Source organism: Zalophus californianus, chromosome 6 (assembly GCF_009762305.2).
Source record: "Zalophus californianus isolate mZalCal1 chromosome 6, mZalCal1.pri.v2, whole genome shotgun sequence".
In the NCBI taxonomy this organism is placed as follows: domain Eukaryota; kingdom Metazoa; phylum Chordata; class Mammalia; order Carnivora; family Otariidae; genus Zalophus; species Zalophus californianus.
Genome location: NC_045600.1, coordinates 121,506,173 through 121,521,466, shown reverse-complemented (window position 1 = coordinate 121,521,466; position 15,294 = coordinate 121,506,173). Strand labels below are relative to the sequence as shown.

General features: G+C 44.4%; 1 protein-coding gene across 1 annotated transcript in view; it reads right to left on the bottom strand.

Moving 5' to 3' along the window:
* The window catches only part of ATP10A (ATPase phospholipid transporting 10A (putative)), a 205,873-nt gene that overhangs the window by 58,074 nt on the left and 132,505 nt on the right, over window positions 1-15,294 (bottom strand). The window contains 2 exon segments of the mRNA XM_027571792.2: window positions 172-278; window positions 12,760-12,845. Coding sequence (XP_027427593.1) covers window positions 172-278; window positions 12,760-12,845 — 193 coding nt within the window.

Here is a 15,294-nt window from a genome sequence, read left to right as displayed (position 1 = left end):
AAATTTTGCTTCTTTCTGTTTTCTGGGTTTTCTAAATTTTTACAATGTCTTTGTGCTACTTTTATAATCAGAAAAGAAAAAAATAAAGAGCAAGGAGCAACGTTCAAGGACACACAGCATGGGTGGCAAGCCAGCAGTGTCTCGGACTGCGCATGCCACAGCCATGCCTACCTGCATAGATGACAATGCCGACAACAGCTTCTGTGTTTCTGATGGTACATCCTCGCAGCAGCAGGTTTTCTTTATACAGCCCGGCCTTTTTCCCGTTGTCGTGTATGCTGTTGAGGAACAGGAGGCAGGCATCACATGGATGCTTACATGCACCTTGCAGCTCAAGGAGCACTACCTTGGGGAAGGAAGGCCTGGACGCTGGGAACTCCAGGACTGGGTGGCTTGTCTCCGTGGATCTCTGCAAGAGCTGAGAGGGAGCTGGTGCTCACTCGTAACTGGGCTTCTAGAGGTTGCTCAACAGCCTGATGTTTGTTTTGTCCATGGGCTTTGTAAAATAGTAAGACAGATATGTCTGTGCCCCTTCTTCTTAACACAGGGCTCCTAAAAACCCTGGTCTGCGGGGGTGCTAGGAGGATCTTTTGTTCTAGTACTTAGTCTTTGACCCCAGTTCCCAGCATAGGACTCCTCAAACTCTTGTAATTTCCCAAGTGATAAAAGCACTAGGAGCATCTCTGAACCCAGTTTTTCCTGACAGAGGATACTACATCCTTTTTAATTTTCTGGGTGACAGGAGTATCTTTTGTTCTTATGAAGCCACTCTGGGTGGGCTCCTGGATGCGGTTTAGTCAGCAGAAAGACCAAACCATGACTAGAAACTTAAGAATTTTCAGCCTCACCTTTCATTCTCTAGAGAGTGCAGAGGGGCTGGAAATCAAGTTAATAATTGATCATGCCTATGTGATGAAGCCTCCATAAAATCCCAATAGTAGGGGGTTCAGAGAACTTCTGGATTGGTGAACACACAGAGGTGCTGGAAGAGTGGTATGCTCAGAGAGGGCACAGAAGCTCTGCACCCCTTCCCACATTCCTTGCTCATGCATCTCTTCTATCTGGCTGTTCACCTGTATCTTTTATCATATTGTTTTATAATAAACTGGTAAACAGTAAGCAAATTGTTTCCTGAGTTCTGTGAGATGCTCTAGCAAATTAATTGAACCTGAAAAGGTGATTACGGGAACCTCTGATTTATAGCAGATCAGTCAGAAGAACAGGTGACAGCATGGACTTGTAGTTGGCATCAGAAGTGAGGAAATCTTGTGGAACTGAGCCTTAACCTGTGAGATCTGACACAGTCTCCAGGGAGTGTCAGAATTGAGTTAAATTATAGGACACCCAGCTGGTGTCACAGAATTGCTTGATATGTAGGAAAAACCCACATGTATGAATTGGTGTCAGCATCAGGCTTGTTTTCATCACAGGGACAGACCACAGCTAGAAAGGGCAGACCTGGGAACTGTGAGACTGAGTGAGAAGTTGGCCAGGGAAGGTTGCTACGTGGTCTCGTGCCCACTTCCTGCTCATCATAGAGAACACTGCTTCTCATCAGTACCTTGTGTTGTCACAAATACACAAATTATTCTTTATAAGTTTTTATTTAAATTCCAGCTAGTTAACATCCAGTGTAATATTCCTTTCAAGTCTACAATATACAATACACTGTTATATACAGTATAACACCCTGTGCTCATCACAAGTGCACTCCTTAGTCTCCATCACCAATTTAACTCATTCCTCCTCCAACCTCCCCTCTGTTAACCATCAGTCTGTTCCTATAGTTAAGAGTCTATTTCTTGGTTTGCCCCTCTCTCTCTTTTTCTCCCCTATGCTCATTTGTTTCTTAAATTCCATACATGAGTCAAATCATATGGTATTTGTCTTTCTCTGACTTATTTCGCTTAGCATAATACACTCTAGCTCCATCCACATTAGCAAATAGCAAGATTTCTTTCTTTTTATGGCTGAGTAATATTCCTGTGTGTGTGTGTGTGTGTGTGTGTGTGTGTGTGTGTGTGTGTATTTCTTCTTTATCCATCAATTGATTGACCACTATTTGGCTATTGTAGATATGTTGTAGATACAGCCGTCATTATTTGGCTATTGTAGATATTGCGGCTATAAACATCGGGGGCATGTATCCCTTTGAATTAGTACTTTTGTATTCTTTGAGTAAATACCTAATAGTGCAATTGCTGGATCCTAGGGTAGTTCTATTTTTAAGTTTTTGAGGAACTTCCATACTGTTTTCCAGAGTGGCTACACCAGTTTGCATCCCCACCAACAGTGCAGGAATGTTCCTCTTTCTCCACAACTTCTCCAACATCTGTTGTTTCTAGTGTTGTTGATTTTAGCCATTCTGACAGGTATGACGTGATATCACATTGTAGTTTTGATTTGTATTTCCCTGATGAGTGAGTTGAGCATCTTCTCATGAGTCTATTGGCCATCTGCATGTATTCTTTGGAAAAATGTCCATTCATGTCTTCTGGACATTTTTAATTGGATTATTGGTTTTTGGGGTGTTGAGTTTAAAAAGATCTTCCAAGATTTTAGATACTAACCCTTCATCAGATATGTCATTCACAAATATCTTCTCCCATTCTATAGGCTACCTTTTAGTTTTGTTGATTGTTTCCTTTGCTGTGCAGAAGCTTTTTATCTTGATGATATCCCAATAGTTCATTTTTGGTTTTGTTTCCCTTGCTTAGGAGACATATCTAGTAAGAAGTTGTGACAGCTGATGCCAAAGTGGTTACTGCCTGTGCTCTCCTCTAGGATTTTAATGGTTTCCTGTCTCACATTTAGGTCTTTAATCCATTTTGAATTTATTTTTGTGTATGGTGTAAGAAAGTGGTCCAGTTTCATTCTTCTGCATATTGCTGTCTAGTTTTCTTAACACAATTTGTTGAAAAAACTCTTTTTTCCCTTGGATATTCTTTCCTGCTTTGTGAAAGATTAGTTGACCATAAGAGTTGTGGGTCCAATTCTATTCTCTTCCATTGATCTATGTCTGTTTTTGTGCCAGTACCATACTATCTTGACCCCTACAGCTTTGTAATATAACTTGAAGTCCAGAATTGTGATGCCTCCACCTTTACTCCTCTTTTTCAAGATTTCTTTGGCTATTTGGGGTCTTTTGTGTTCCATATAAAGTTTAGGATTGTTTTTTCTAGCTCTGTTAATACTGCTGTTGGTATTTTTTTTTAAGATTTTATTTATTTATTTGAGAGAGAGAGAATGAGGGGGGGGGAGGGTCAGAGGGCGAAGCAGACTCCCTGCTGAGCAGGGAGCCCAATACGGGACTCGATCCAGGGACTCCAGGATCATGACCTGAGCCGAAGGCAGTAGCTTAACCAACTGAGCCACCCAGGTGCCCCTGCTATTGGTATTTTGATAGGGATTGCATTAAATGTGTAGGTTGCTTTGGATAATAGAGACATCTTAACAATGTTTGTTCTTCTAATCCATGAACATGGACTGCTTTTCCATTTCTTTGTGTCCTCTTCAATTTCTTTCATGAGTGTTTTATAGTTTTCAGAGTACAGGTCTTTCATCTCTTTGGTTAGATTTACTCCTAGGTAACTTACTGTTTTGGTGCAATTGTAAATGGGATTGATTCCTTAATTTCTATTTCTGCTTCTTCATTATTGGTGTATAGAAATGCAACAGATTTAGAAAAGGGAATTGTATTAGTTTCAGCAATATTTTCTACATCCTTCTTATAGAAAGTCATGAAGTTATTAGAAATATTAATATATTAAATTTGAAATGTGGTAAATTCCATTTTATTAATTGGATTTCCTTGTTGTTTTGAGTAAGAGGGATAGTCCAAGTTTAAGGCACTGGTTTTCAAACTTGTCCTCTCGATCCACTAAAGATGGCCTCATCATCATCCATGCTGACCAGAATCACCCTATACTAGGATCACACTGGGACAGATCTGGTCCCGGAGCCTGATGAACACACAAGGGGAGGCCTTGGAGGCTTCCAGAACTAGAGCAGGGGCCCAGCCTAAGCTACCAGACAGTGCCTCTAAAGTGGACTTCAGAAAAGCCATCTTCTCGCATCATCAGTAGACAGTCTCCCCACCCCTCCCCGCCACACATAGCTGAGACTCCTCTGTGGTTCTTAAAGCTCACCAAGGACACCTGCAGGTATTTTCCCTCCCACCACCTCCTAACGCTTTGCCACTGACATGGACAGAATTGTTCTGGGGAGTATAAAGTCAGAGGAAGTACACAAGGTTTCTGGGGAAATAATACTTGCTGCCACATCTGGACCCTGGTTGCTGTCATGAAGGGCAGGACACCATACAATCTCAGACACAATCCATGTTCTTCACAACCAGGGAAATGAATATATTTTCTGGTGAAGAAGAGAGGCTCAATCATAAAGAAAAAGCCAGAATTCATGCTAGGAGGATGTATTTTCCACAAGCCTGTTATTTAACTGATACAGCACCAATTCTTCTGGTGGCATGCAAGGAACACAGGAGAGTATTCAAACAACACTGTGTCAATGCCCCCTCCCCTTTGGCAACTCCAGGACAGGTTTTTCTTTAAAAAAGATTGAAGACTGGAAACCTCATTGTTGGCTAATGCATCAGGACACCAGCATGCATAAGATGGTACACACAAAACACCATTCCCGTGTCTGGAATGAGAGGATGCCTGTGGCCACAGTTCTCTTGGCTGGACATGGAAACTATTTCTGAGGGACAATAGTAAAAAACAAACAGTTTGAGTCAAAGTTCCAGTCATGCTTATTCAGAATAAAAGATGAACTGAAGAGAAATGAGAAAAATATTTTATATTAAGCTTTCTTTGACATAACATACTTTCCAGCGATATTGTGCTTTCTAATCAGACCACACCAGACCAGAGCTGGTTACAAGGGGCTGCACAGCCCTATGAAGATTGCTGCCATAAGGACAGGCAGTTCATGGACAGGAATGGCCTTTCCTGAGTGGATGGCCCCTGTGTTAGAAGTGGGAGCAAGGCAGGCCAAGCTCCAGCAGGACAACTGGAGAACAAGGGAAAAGCTGAAGCCCTGCCTTGGACTTCTGAGAGGAAAAGTACTCTCTGGGGGCAACACAGACCCAGGGCCAAGCAGGGATGAGGCCTGATTCCAGGAAGATGCACCCCATCAAGTTGTTCTCAACACCTACCTCCCTATTATGGGTTGAGGTGTGCTCTCTGCCTTGGAATTCATTTGTTGAAGTCCTAACCCCCAGTATCTCAGAATGTGGCCATGTTTGGACATAGTCTTTAAAAATGAGGTCATACAGGGGAACCTCGGCTCAGTTGTTAAGCATCTGCCTTCAGCTCAGGTCATGATCCCAGGGTCCTGAGATAGAGCCCCAAATCTGGCTCCCTGCTCAGTGGGGATTCTGCTTCTCCCTCTCCCACTCCCCCTGCTTGTGTTCCCTCTCTCGCTGTGTCTCTGTCAAATAAATAAATAAAATCTTTTTAAAAAATGAGGTCATACAGATGAGCTCTACCCCTGTGACTGGTGTCCTTATAAAGAGAAATTTGGACACAGAGATAGACAAACGTAGAGGTTAAGACCACGTGAAGACACAGGAAGAAGAAGACCATTCACACGTCAAGGAGAGAGACCTCAGGAGAAACCAGTCCCGCTGACACTGTGACCTCAGACTTCCAGCCTCCAGAAATGCGAGATAATAAATTTCTGTTGTCCAAGCTGCCTGGTCTATGGTAAGCCTGAACGAACTGACACATCCTTAAACATTTCATCTAAGCCTCTAGTTCAAGCCTCCTGGGCTCCTGACTCATCAAACCAATCTCTTCTAAATCAAAACTGTTCCAAAGTACAAGCATGATGAGAGAGCTCTTTGGTGAGAATGTCCTGTGCACTGGGAAGGGCCACGTGTAGGCTCCTGGGGAAATGGCAGAGTTCGGCTCACGAGCATTCGGCAGACTGCTCTTGCTCAGGAGATGTCAAGAGATGTCGTGTCTCCCTATGAGCACTTGCTGTTCATAATGAGTTTTGCGCATCAAGGCTCATTCCTCTGAGCATATGAAGGTGCTGACAGGGACCAGCAACAGGGTAGCAATCCATCAGTTCAAACACCTAGATGCAAGGTGTACTTGCTGCTGCCCAGTTGCCCCCAGGGCCACGGGCAGTAGGGTGCGAGTTCAGGGACCTTGGACAGCAGCCAGCAGTTCTTTCCTTCCCCAGCACCTGGGCCCTCCTCCCTGCTCCACCCCAGATAGTGGTCCACCCTCACTCTGGTCACCTGACTAGCATCCTCGTGTGCCCTTCTTGACCCCTCCTCCCTCATTTTTACACCCACTCAAATTGCAGTCCTTAATTTTACCCTCCTCACTGGTTATTTCTTGAATCCACCTCCTTCTCCCTCCATCTGTGCATCACCGCCCTAATTCAGGCTTTCAGGATTTCTCTGCTTAGAGCCTGTAACATACCCCTTGCTGGCCTGGATGCCACCAGCCTTGGTCCCTCCTATCCATTTCTCACACAGTCACCAGGGCAACCTTTCAGTGTGTGCATCTGAACTTTGCTTTCTCCTGGGTGCATCCTGTGAATGCCTTACTTCTTCATGCTTGACATACATGTCCCAGCCAATTCTGCAGCACCTTTGTGGGCCCTTCTTATCCAGGCTTTGGGCTCCAGCCACCTCACAGTGCACATCCTTCTACCCATGCTGCCTCTCATACCCATGTAGCTGGTTAGCCTGGAGGAGCATGGCCTGCTAGCCTGGACTCACATTTATAGCCTTCAGGAAGGTTCTCTGGGTTAAGCTCCCCAGGCCCTGCAGCCAGGAAACTCTGCAGTATTCTTTGATGCCTCCTTGTTTGTGTCCACTTCTAAATATGAGCTCCTCAAATCTTATTCTGTTCAGCATTGCTGATGTCTACCTCAGAGCCTGGCAGATGCTGGAGGCTGCCTTGCCCTCAACTTTAGGTTGGGTCCATCCAATGGTTATGTCAGAAGGACAGGGGAGTGAACACAGGCAAGGGAGGATGAGGAGCTCATTCCTTGGCTCCTTTTGAGGAGTGAATCCTGGGTTGGGAATGTCCCTAGACCAAGGCTAGGAGGCTCTCCAGGTGACCCTCTTGACATGAGTCCAGGTGGCCACTCCTGCCCTGGGACCATTGGGCCTCACGGTGGTGACAGCTCAGCTGCTATGAACTCTCATGGCTCCACCCACTCCTGTTTCAAATGACGTTAGCAAAAAGACCGCCCTCCACTTAAGTGAATTTGAGTGTCAGATCTGTGGCCGAAGGGAACTCTGAGTCACAGAGGTAGGGAGAAAGAAATAATAGATAATTCCTTCCATGGCCAAACCCTGGGCAGAATTTTCTTTAAGATAATAGTTGCTCAGGTTTTTGTTTATCTAACCTAAGTGTAGAAATAACCCAATTGTGTGTTTTGTGACAATGGATTTTCTTGAGATGTAAATATGTCAATTAAAGGTGTCAAGGTAAAATAATTATTTTCCAGTTTTAATGAATCCATTTGGTACAGTTATAGTTCATCTTAATGCCTGGTCATTGGTAGTGAGTACATCTTGGACATAAGCCCACACATAGCTCTGTCCAGACACTGGGCTGGAGGAGTGAGGGCCCATGAGGGCTCTCCTACAACAGGTTCTGATTCTACCTCTTACAGGGTGACAGTGGTGATGGATCGTGTCATCTGCAGGGCAGGGAGGCTACCCCAACAAGCATGCCCAGGTTTGCAATGGCAGGTTTCCAGCCCTATGTGGTCATATAAGGCTCTGCAGCATGCAGGGAGGGAGCTCAGGACTTACTCTGTGGAAGACTTTGGGATCAGAAATGGAACCTGGGTTTACAATTTGAAATGGAATTTTACACCAGACTAAACCAACCAACCTCTCTGCTTTATTCCTAAAGGCAAATGAAAGTGTTTGATTGGTGGCTTCAAAGGTCACCCACCATATGCCATGACATTGGCTGAGCACAGCTGAACAAGGTGCCCTGAGCTGCTGGGGCACTTGGCCACTGAGCTGGTATCCATTCACAGGGGTCTCTCTGGGCTGCAGTGCCTTAGGGCAGGGAGAGGGCACCCGTAGGGGTGAAGAACAGGATTTCATTAGTTTTTAACTGTGGGATTGTATTAAACAACAGTGAGGATTAAGGTTGATGCTCACTTGAATAATGAAGCTCCTAACACTTTTTTTTTAAAATTTTAACAGCTTGAAATACATTTCACTTACCATAAAATTGACCCGTTTAAAGTGTATGGTTAAGCATTTTGTTTTTGTTTTTTTGTTTTTTGTATATTCACGGAGTTGTGCAGCTATCACTACCAGCTAATTTTAGAACATATTCATCACCCCAAAAAGAAACCCCATACCCACTGGCAGTCACCCCCATTCCCCTTCCACTCCTAAACCCTGGCAATCACTAATGTACTTTCTATCTCTAAAAACATTCCTAGTGAAGACATTTCATCGCAGTGGAATCACATACCATGGCTAACACCACTCTCTTGCATGACGTGTTCTAATTCACCTCATGCTTCCTTCACAGATAGTTAAAAGATTATTTGAATTGTTGCCCTGCACACAGTGAATTTCTTTCTTTCTTAATTTCAAAATACATGATCTTACTTTTTGTTGGGATATTTTAAGCTTATCTTAGAGTTTCTGTATTTTCTTACCTGTATACTAATAAAAACAGTTAAAAAAAAGAAAAAAATAATTCACCTTATGCTTCACCCATACTCTTTTCCTCCATTCTCATGTCAGCCACTGTTATTTCCAGCATTAGGAGGAAGCCACATTCAGAAATGCAGAATAATTTGCCCAGTGAGTGGGCAAAGCTAGAATTCAGACTTGGGTCTTTTTGTTGTAAACCCAAGCTTAGGTCTCTTTAAGTGCAAATGGCTGAAGTTTTGAGTTCAGATTGGCTGGTCCAAATATGAGTGAAACTGGTATTGCTGGTATAAATGGCAGCTGGGCTTGGCCTGGGCTCCCCGGCTGGAGTGAGGCTACAGAGCAGCAGGTCAAGGCTGCTGACACAGAGCTGAGTCAAGGCTAAAGGGAGGCCATCCTCAGCAGATAATGAAATCCAGCAAGCCAGCAAACCAGGGAACTGGCTGCTGATCTGCTCCCTGGGTCTGAACTGCAGATCTATCACCCAAGTTAGGCCCAGCCCTGAGCATAAGGACCAGTATGGGAACTGGGTTCTCCCTTCTCTCAGGGGAGGAACAGGCCCCTCCCCTGACACTCCAGTTACCTGCCCTCCACTCCCTTCACTCTTCCTGGAGCACTTCAGCCTGGCTGGGGGGCAGGGCTGCGCATGCTGGTTGCACCACAGAGGCACCAGAGGGAGAAACTTTAATACACAGTCACCTGTGCCCCACTCCAGAGACCCTGCCTGAGTTGGCCTGCTGGGAGAGAGGCCCATCGGCACCCTGATCTTCCAGTGACCAATCCAAAATACCTGGCTTGGTAGAAATGGTAAATCACAATTAAACAACAGTCTAGGTATGCACTGGCCTGAACTGGCAGCACCTAGACTAGCAGGATTTGGGACCAGGCTCAGAGGTGAGCCTCAGTGCAGGACAATTTGTTGGAGAAAGTAAGGAGAAAGCATGGCAAAACTAGAAAGCAGAGTGGGGAAAGATTCATGCAGCAGGGTGTTGCCCTTCTTTCCTTTCTTTCTTGGGAGATGGGCCAGTGAGGTCACTCATGTTAGGAACATTTGTTGGAGAAGGTGAGTAAGCCTGGCTGGCTGTGGGCCAAACTGACGCCCACTCAAGCAGCCATCTTCCAAAGAAAGAAGTGGCTGGGGGGCCAAGTCAGCTGAGGGTTGGGCATGGAGGTGGTGCAGGTGCTGCGGGTGAGCAAAGAACCAAGGGATGCTACCCCTCATTGATCACCAACTTCCCACAACCTGAAAGTCAGCATTGCCCACATGGAGATCTCCACCAGCCTGGCTTTTTGTTATCTTCTCTTTTCCTAATAAAAGTCCTTCCCCTTTCTTTGAGGCTTTTATCTCTGGCCCTGTTCCTCCTTTTTAAGACATGTTTCTAGAAAGAGTAGTGGAAAAATATAATTCTCCTTCTATCTCCTGCAATCTGGACTCTGCCCCTCTGCATCTACACTCCGATGGTGTGGCCCTCCCGTTCCTTGGGCTGCCCCTGGAGTGTGGCATGCAGATCTTTCCTGAATGTCCCTGTTCTGCCTCCACCATTGTACATTGCCCATGGAACCACACCCCTATCACACCCAAGGATGCTCGGTCCTGACTGTGAGGTTGTTCTGTCTTTATTACTTTCCTTTCCTCCCTAGCCCTCTGTTTCATGTTCCCAGGCCCTTTCCCTGACTTCATACATGACCTCTGGGCAGAGGGTCCTCAAATCTTCATCTTTAGCTCCTACTCCCCTGAAGTTCTGGCACACATTCACTCCACCTGAGGCACTTGCCAGCTCCTCAAATTCAGGAAATCTCAAAACACCATTCCCTTCCTTCTATGGCTTTTCCTAATATACACACTGAAGACAAATCACCCTCCCTCTCCAACTGGACCTCTTCCCCTGGATACATTCGTGTTCTCACTTATACTTCTCTCCTGATCCTTTCATCTCCATGCTCTGTGGTATTATCTGTAAAAGTAATATTAACAATAGCAGCAATGACCGTAATAGTGGCAAATATTTATAAAGCACCCTTCTGAAAGCTTTCTGGTATTAAACTGATTAAACTTTGCCCCAAGGACTTGAGGGGGCTCCCGTGATCCTCCCCATTATACAGATGAATAAAGTTAAGCAGATTGCCCAAGTTTATCTAGCTAGAAAGTGTGGGCTCCAGAGCTTGCCAGCCTCAGCACGAAGCTGGACTTTTTTAATATGCCTATGATGAAAGTAGTTCCTAGAGGGCAGGACTGACACCTGCTGACTTAGGGTTGAATCCCCTTCAGTGTTAATCCAATTCAAGAGCAGGCAAAAAGTGTGAGAATAGTCATCAGAGCACAGGAGTCCTGCATCTTTCAGGGGCTTTGGAGGAACCCTCACAGAAGAGAAGACAGACCATAAGAGAGGAGTACAGTCTTTGGTAAAGGATGTCTACGCTTTTTCTTTGGTAGAGTTGGCCCTCCAAAATTACCCTATGAGCAAGAATGTGCATAGACTATTCTCCCTAGAGGATGCCTTCACCACCCTTCAAGGTGGTTATTTCAGGGTCTTTGGAAACCCAGCATCTGCTCCATTTAGCTGATGTGGCCATGGAGATTCACAGGGGTGCTGAGAATGGTGCCATGTGTGAAGTCCAGGGGACAATGGATCAGTGGGCCTACAGAAGACGGCCCAGGGGGCCATGGGAGGGTGGAAAATCCACAGCAGCCAAGTTATATATGAGTAGTTGAGTATTCTCCCTCTAAATTTTACATACTACATTTTAACATTTTTCTTAATGAATTTTATCTTCTTTTAATTGGTTCCTTTAAGGGGTGACCTAACATTTTCCAAATTCTGATCTTCAGACATGGATCAGCAATTTTGGTGTGTGACTGGGTCCTCTCTTGGCAGCACCCACATTTCACCGTTTACTATTAAAACTTTTCATTCATTGATCACCCCGCAGTATGACAGGAAGTCTACTGTGCGTGGGCACACTCAACAATGCTGGATGTGTCAGTGAACCCGAAGATTCAAACATACGCTGAGAGGTCTTGGAAATGGAGCCCACTTCCAGAAGCAGAGCACCCTGCCTTACCCCCACGTGTCTGTGGGGCCACGCTGTGCCTGGACCACAAAGCAGTTAGACCGGTCAGCTCGCACCTCAGGCAGGAAAGCCAGCAGAGAGAAGGCCCCAAATTCTCCACACAGGAGACCCAAGTCTGGGAGAGCAGACTAAGGCCCCAAGAGGCCAACCAGCGAGTCAGGGTAGGCCAAACCTAAAGTCCTCCATATTCTTGCACACACATCACATTCATTCTCTGTGAGGCTGCCCCCAACAGCTGTGGCATCCAACTCATCAACTCCATGCTGACACTCCCTCTCCTCTGCCATTTTTCCCCCCGAGCCAACCGACTACACACACATACACAAATTATTATTATTGAAATTTCTGAATGAACATGAAAGTAGAGAGACTAGCAAATATTTCCCACGTACCCACAGCCCAGCTTCAGCAAGTACAACACATGCCAATCCTGTCATTTACCCACCTTTTTTGTCTTTCCCTTTTGGAGCAAGGGATTGAACTATTTGACACGTTATATACTGTACTTATTTTTTTGTTTGTTTATTGTCTCTCTTTTCCCCAAACTAGAATGAAATAAACATGAAGGTAGTATTTTTTTTTTTTTTTTTTTACTAGTCATTTCACAGCATCACTCTCAGAGCCCTCAACAGGGCTATCATGCAGCAGAGGCTCAACAAATAGTCAGTGACTGAGTACCTAAGTGAATGAATGAATGAGCTGCCCAGCCAGGCTCCTCCTGGGTGGCCCCCATGCTTCCATTTAATGGGGCCATGTGCAGTGCACCATACTTCCCTTGTTCCTCTCACCCTACCCAGGCCAGCTAGAGGAAGGAAAGGCAGTAATTATTCATCATAGGCAGTGTGGGCAAGTTTCTACTGCTGACAGGATCTTACAAACCGGTCCCATAAGAACCAAGAAGGCTCAGATATGGGCAACATTCCTAAAAGGCTACACATTGGGCAAAAAATATTAAATGTGTATTTTTGAACTGTGCGTGACAGAACAGCAAGCTCAGGCATATGTACAATACTCACATGCAACCACGAAACCTAGTCAGGTCGTTGTTTGGCTTCTCACACTCGATTACGCTGGTGAACATCAAAGGATTGAATTCGGTTACCTAAAATAAGAGCACGCATACATTAGAGAAATTTGGGTTCTGACTGTTCCATTCTAAAAGGCACTTGCTCTTCTGTCTCACATCTACGTGAGGTAGGGAAATTTCATGGAAGTAGTCTGCCCAGAAACCTCTGCAGAATACCAATGCTCACAGAGCGCTTAGCTCATGCTTTCTCACTTTTATACTGAATGATAACTGATGATTGTAGAATGAATAGCAATTAGTAGAACAGTACTGGTGAGTAAGTGAGCTGGAAAGGATTATAGCTCTAATGAAAATAAGAGAATATGAGATAACAACAAAGGAAGCCACTAATGATTGAAAGGGATGAATGAATTTTTTGAAACAGACCAGCACCTTCCAATTTCCTAAACAGATTAGAGAAGCAAATTCCATCTGGAAAATAGGAACTTATAACAAAATGACATTTCCTCAATGTGCACTAAAAATTTTGCACAGATATTTAATGAAATACATTTAAATAGCCGATGGGTAAGCCAACAATTTCTTCATTATTCTACTTGAAAAATGACAGCTCACCACAAAATCTCTCATTGAGAATTCTGCCACTGAGAGATGTAACACTGCCATAAACCATATGACCAGATCAGGAGTGGAGAGAGGGAAGGGAGAAGAAAGGAGGAGGGGAGGAAGAAAAATGGGAGGGAAATGCAGGGAATAGACCTTTAGTATAAATAACTATCATTAATGGATTTTTTTTTTTTTTAATCAGCTCTCATTGCTCAGGCTTGTCATTCTTTTTTTCTCTACCAAGAGTCACAACATGGTGAAAAGTTGAACTGTCTTTGCTCACACAAGTAAATCATCACACAAAAAGTGCAAGTGGTTAAAAATTATAGCAAAGGCATAAACGCTGTTAACACCACCCCAGGTGATTATGACTCTAACACAACAATGTAGTTTCCAGCACAGAATACAGCCATAAAGGTAATTACTCAAACATCAGTTCTTACTGTTTTCGAGTGCATCGTGCACATTAAAAAGAGAACTCATTGGATAATAGTAGCTCAATTCTGCCTTCAGCTCAGGTCATGATTCCAGGGTCCTGGGATCGAGTCCCTCATCGGGCTCCTTGCTCAGCAGGGAGCCTGCTTCTCCCTCTCCCACTCCCCCTGCTTGTGCTCGCTCTCTCGCTGTGTCTCTCTCTGTCAAATAAATAAATAAAATCTTTAAAAAATTAAAAAAAATAAAAGCCTCTTCCTGAAGTTTAATTAGCCATCAGCCCTGTTCCCCTTGGACTGAAATGGCCTCTGGCTCTATTTCTAGAGTGAGGCCATGTTTCAAGCTGCCCTGTGTTCATTTAAAGCCATGTGAAGTATCTTGGAGCCAGTTGGTCGCCTTTTCCAAGGCAGACATCAGCAGATGCAGCATCCAGGGTAGCCATGAAGGGACTGAGTTCCACAGCACACCAGGATTATTCTTGGCAGACAAGGAGGGTGCACTTAAAATACTCTGTCTCTGTTTGTTATTCTTTCTCTCTAAGAAAAATGTAATGCGAATGGCTCAGAAATGGTAGGACATTCCGTCTCTGGACTCCAGTGCTGCATTCGTACCATTCTATCAATAACCATGTTCCTTGGGGAATGTGCACGTCCAGGGCACAGGTTGCCTGGTTTCATCTGCTTCATCTGGAATTGGGGAGAATTTTGAGGATTTTTAGAATCAGAGGGATCTTCAGAGACTGTTATAACTGAATTGTGTAACCACCCCACACCCACCCCATGCCCCAGAATCCATATGTTGAAGTCCTAACCCCCAGAACCTCATAATGTGACCACACGGGATCTTTAAAGAGATAATTAAGTTAAGTTAAAATGAAGTCATTAGGGTAAGCTCTAATACAATTTGACTGGTATCCTTATAAGAGGAAATTTGGATATAGACACACACCAAAGGACAATCATAAAAAGAAAAAGGGAAGAGATGGCCGTCTACAAGCCAAGGAAGGGTTTCTGAGAAGAAACCGACCCTGTGGAGACATTGGTCTGGACATCCAGCTTCCAGAACTGTGAGAAAGTGAATTTCTGTTGTTTAAGCCACTTAGACTGTGGTATTTTGTTATAGCAGCTCTAGCAAACTAATGCAGAGACCATCTTTGAGTTTCTCATTTAGAAAAGGTTTCACATGCAGAAATTTTGGATGGGAAAATTCTACATACATTGATTGATTGTTTCTATATAAACTGACAATATAATAATACGCCATTTAAGAAATATATTTATCTCTCCGTCCACTCATCTACCTACCCATCTGCTTCATTCTAAACTGGCTTCAAGGTCATGCCCTCAACACCATCATCAGCCAAACTTTTGCCAAACCTGCCTCCTGGAGCATGGACAGAGTTACAGGACCCCAACCCACCCTTCCATTCTGAGGTTGCTAACTCCATTAAAAAAAAAAAAAAAGGCACTTCCTCTTGCGGAAGATG